This window comes from Eurypyga helias, unplaced genomic scaffold (assembly GCF_000690775.1).
Source record: "Eurypyga helias isolate BGI_N326 unplaced genomic scaffold, ASM69077v1 scaffold18217, whole genome shotgun sequence".
In the NCBI taxonomy this organism is placed as follows: domain Eukaryota; kingdom Metazoa; phylum Chordata; class Aves; order Eurypygiformes; family Eurypygidae; genus Eurypyga; species Eurypyga helias.
Window position 1 is genome coordinate 49,859 of NW_010262522.1, and position 1,149 is coordinate 51,007.

The following is a 1,149-nucleotide window of genomic DNA, read 5'->3' on the forward strand; positions in this document are numbered from 1 at the left end:
AGTTGGGCTTGAGGTATGAAATCCAGGCCCTCAGACTTCTCTCTGTAATCCTTTTGCAGTCTCTGCTGCTGTAAATATGATCGGTGAAACAGTGTGCAGTAGGGTTGATTTTTTTATATCCAACTGTTAATATGGGTCTAATAAACGTGTTTTTCTGTTAGTTTTGGCTACAGTATACCAAAAATGTATATTACCTAGAGGAAATAATTAGTGGCGAGGTTTAATCATATTGGGTTTTGGTAATGATTTGAAATTTCTACATAGGTTGATGTAACATTAATGTAGCAAAGAGACCAGTGATAACGATTTCTCATGTTACCACCAGGCTTCTGTAATGTCTGGTCCTAATGCTGGACTGTATTGGTTAGAAGTGTCTTCCAAGGATGAAAAATTTGGAGTGAGAAATTGAGAAGCATCTTAGGCTGCAAGGTTTTGTTTGTTTCTCAGACTGCATTCTCTTTCTATATAGTTGTCATGATTTAACCTCTGCTAGAAGTAACGTACCACACAGCCGCTTGCTCACCTCCCCCCTCCCCCAGTGCGGGAGGAGAGTTGGAGGAAAAGACAAGGAAGCTTGTAAAGTTGAGATAAAGACTATTTAATAATTGAATATAGATGAAAATTAGAATGATACTACTAATATTAACAATACTTCTACTAATAAGTAATTAAAATAATAGAACATATGCTACAGTAGCTCACCACCCGCCAACCGACACACAGTCAGGTCCTGAGTAGTGAGAGTCAGAGCCCTAGAGCCCCAGGGCGACAACACGACCATGACCAGTGGACCCCCCCCGGCCACTTCCTGCCTCAGAACTGCACGTGTGCACTGACCCTGACATAACATGGAATGAAACACTCCCTCGGTCGCCCTGGGCCAGCCGGATGGCCCAGCTGTGGAGAAAAGTAGCTCCTTCTGCCCGAAACCAGCACAGTAGTGACTGTAGGGACATCCTTAGGATAAAATCACTATTTCCTTATAGGAAGTTTCCAAAAACTGTCCCTGTATGTATAAATTTCTCTCATTGCAAACCTTTATATCTTCTCAGCTGTACGAAATTTTTCCTTCCCTCTCCCAGCTCACCTTATGAAAATACAAGGACTTACTTCACCAGATACCGAGAACCCAATTTCACGAAGCTCTGA

At 42.1% G+C, this 1,149-nt stretch overlaps 1 protein-coding gene across 1 annotated transcript in view; it reads left to right on the plus strand.

Moving 5' to 3' along the window:
• Positions 1–1,149, plus strand: part of CCDC149 (coiled-coil domain containing 149) — a 42,220-nt gene extending 41,071 nt beyond the window's left edge. The window contains exon 12 of the mRNA XM_010155764.1: positions 1,083–1,149. Within this exon, the coding sequence (XP_010154066.1) occupies positions 1,083–1,149 (67 nt within the window). The remainder of the gene's footprint in view (positions 1–1,082) is intronic.